This window comes from Photinus pyralis, unplaced genomic scaffold (genome assembly GCF_008802855.1).
Source record: "Photinus pyralis isolate 1611_PpyrPB1 unplaced genomic scaffold, Ppyr1.3 Ppyr1.4_unclustered_Scaffold6837, whole genome shotgun sequence".
NCBI lineage: Eukaryota > Metazoa > Arthropoda > Insecta > Coleoptera > Lampyridae > Photinus > Photinus pyralis.
This window is the reverse complement of record NW_022172034.1, coordinates 1-3,291: the sequence shown is the minus strand read 5'-3', so window position 1 is coordinate 3,291 and position 3,291 is coordinate 1. Positions and strand designations below refer to the sequence as shown.

The following is a 3,291-nucleotide window of genomic DNA, read 5'->3' as shown; positions in this document are numbered from 1 at the left end:
AGGGGTAAAGTACGAGTAAAAAATATACTCGTAATGGTAATATCATTGTTTATTCATAGGTATACAAACAAAACAAACGCTTGCCCGTAGGCGCGTTTTAAGTAAATTCATATTCAAAGCGGTTGCGCGTTGCTGAGGGAGTCACGGTACAATAGATATTCATGTCTAATTGGCTGTTGGTTTCCAGTGGGTTGTAATTCGTTAACCTCAAAATAACATTATCTTGGTAAGTTCATTATTGGATTAATAATAAAGTAAAATCGATCAAATTTACAGAAACGGACGTACCAATGCAGAAAAAATAACGGTTCTATTCACGGAAAGATACAAATTCAAGAACTACAATTGTTGAAATTAAAGGTTACATTGGACTGACCGCTGTTGTTTATAGTTACAATCAGGCCTTGTTTGGTCTGCTCAGTAGAAAAGTTTGTTTCTTGAGTAATAGACGCAACAGGAAAGGTTATTCGGGAGCAACTTGGGTATTGGAATGGAAGCATTAGGTTGTTCATCTCCCGTGACACTTGTGGATAACGACAAAATTCGCGCTATTCTCTCTTGGCCATGAAGAGACTGGTCAACATAACCACCCGCAACCGATGCAGATTTCCACCCTCCCAATTGCTTTAATTGAAGAGTGTCTCCGCCGGCATTTGCTAACAGAGTTGCTACTGTTCGACGGAAACAATGCCCCGTGAATTTATCCACGTCCTTCAATTTCAGAAATGCTGCAATAGGGTAGTTGCACTAAATTTATATTTAAAAGAATCTTGTCCTATCGTACAGAAGAGCGCTTCTGTAATGAGTTTAGCAAAGCTAAAAAATTTGTAATGTCCTAGTTTAATAAAAATTTTAATTAAAAAGTGCAAGGAAATACACCATTTTAAAGTGGGAACTGAAACGGAATATCATTGGTTGTGACGTCACTCCTTTTACGCCGCCATGTTTGTTTACAATTTGCAGTGTGTTGGCGCGTGCAGCGGTTAGCGGTTATCGATATTTTACATTGTGTACTGTGTGGTTCGTTAGTTCATTGTCAATTGTGTTTATTAAAAACGAAGATAAAATTGGAGTCATGACTTCAGAGGAAGGGTTCGTCAAGGCTGGCTCAAATAACCTACCATCGGTGGATATATTTATGGTTATGGAATTTATAAAGAATGATGATAGATTTAATGCAGCGGAGATAAGAGGCATAAAAGCGGCAGCGTAAGTAAAATGAAATACATAATTCCTAGAATTACCTACTGTGGAGATTAATATTTGCTGTTTGCTAATTACACATATATTTTGTAACGTAAATGACACGTTTATGAGGTTACAATAGATTTGTTTGTTGTTTTTATAGCGCCGGTCGTGAAGAATATGGAGATAACGCCGTAGGTTACGTTGAGCTGAAGAGAGCAAACTCACTTTGCACACTGCAGTGCAAAATCTGCCCCGAACACAAAGTACGGGCCAAACATTATACCGTTTCAATGACCGTGGACGAAGCCGAAGAAAAGATTGTTAATGTTGAATGCAAAGATTGTGCCGCATCAGCAGGTAAAGTATGCAACTGTGTGTTCTTGTATTATGATTTTGATTTTCTTTACTCCAAGGTGGTTGCAAACATGCACTTGCCTTTTTAATGTGGGTGCACCGGAGGAGCGAAGAGCCATCACCAACTGAAATAACATCGTATTGGAAGAAGCCGCGGTTGTCAGCGGTGGGAACGTCTCTGAAATTCGTAACAGCAGCCGAGTTTCGGAAGACAAGAAATACTACTCCGGGGCCTAGCGAGGCAGCTACTATTGTACCGGAACTTACAAAAGCTGCCGAAAGTGCGAATTTGACAGGGCATCTTCTAAAATACACTTCAGACGCATATGAGGATAAATTTGAATGTTTGTCAGTATACAAGCTAATGTGCAAATTTGCAGCTGAGGGCGGTTCTGAGTGCAGTGATTTTTTAAAGTTCGCTACAACTCGCATGATACCCTCGGTATGTACTGATGCGGCAAAAATGACTAAGCTGCAGGCCAAATCGCCACTGTGGCATGAGTTGCGGTTTGGGCGCATCACAGCATCAAAGTTATACGAGTTTGCACATTGCAAAACCGCTGATGGTACGCTGATAGAAGGGGTAATAGGTGCATATAAAGTTATGGATACCAGATTTATGAAAAGGGGTAGGCTGCTAGAACACCAGGTGCTTAAGCGTGTGGAGGAAAAATTGAAGTATAAGGTGAATCCTTGTGGTTTCTTCACGTTGCCCATGTTTCCTGTATTGGGAGCTTCACCGGATGGAATTACAGAAAAGTATGTCATAGAAATTAAATGTCCAAGCAGTGCCAAGTCAGCCAAACTATATATTAAAGACGGTGACATAACAACAAAATTTAGGGCACAAGTAAATTTACAGATGTTGTGTACAGGTAGGAAAGAGGGTTGGTTTTGTGTAGCATCTCCAGAGTTTGAAAAAGATCATGATGTACAGTTAATCCACTTATATTTTGATGAGCAATTTGTAAATAATTTAATTTTATTAGCTGTAGAAAATTGGAAAATGTTTGTGTATCCAAAATTGATTGACAGTGTAGGTAAATAAATAACAAATGCATTAGGTAGATACTATTCTTGTTTTATTATTGGGTGTTGTAAATTAATTAATGCACAAGCAATTTGTACAACAGCATCGGTGTGCCCTATCAAACTGTGATTAATTACAGAATGAGGTTTTAGATACTGAAATTCCCTTACACGTCTAATAACTCTTTCTATACAGGGTGATTCCTATAGTACCTGCCACCGTTTGGGAGCGTGTAGGTGGTGCGTAGGGGAGTATTTTGATATAGGACACTTGGGGTCGGAAATCTAAAATAAGGGTGCCAGAGCCAAATTTACCTTCTGGAATTTCGCGCAACCCAACCGGCCGGCGGTGCACACGGAGCGATCTCAGGCGGCGATGTGTGGCTGACACTTGATCAGAATTTTGTTTAAACCCACGAAATCCCGTCTGCAACGACGGGTATCAAGTGAATAAACACTATGGCACGTTTTACTAACACGGAATACGCGGACATGCACTTCATGTACGGATTGGCAAATGGTAACGCACGAGCTGCACGACGAGCGTACGGTGAGCGGTATCCAAACCGTCAGTTACCCTGCAGACAGGTCTTTCAAGAAGTTCACTTCCGACTGTGCGAGACAGGGCAATTGCAGGTAAGCTGACGGAGGCTTAACTTTACACACAGATTTATTTAAGTCATTTAAGTCATTTAAGCACCCATTTCGAAAAGTTTGTTT

General features: G+C 40.3%; 1 protein-coding gene across 1 annotated transcript; it reads left to right on the top strand.

The window, feature by feature from the left end:
* Window positions 1-1,000: 1,000 nt before the first annotated feature.
* On the top strand, window positions 1,001-2,138 carry LOC116182672 (the record flags this gene model as incomplete). Its single annotated transcript, XM_031503213.1, is given in 3 exon segments — window positions 1,001-1,209; window positions 1,349-1,545; window positions 1,602-2,138. Coding segments are annotated over 3 exon segments (868 nt in total), but the record flags the coding sequence as incomplete, so codon positions are not given.
* Window positions 2,139-3,291: the final 1,153 nt, after the last annotated feature.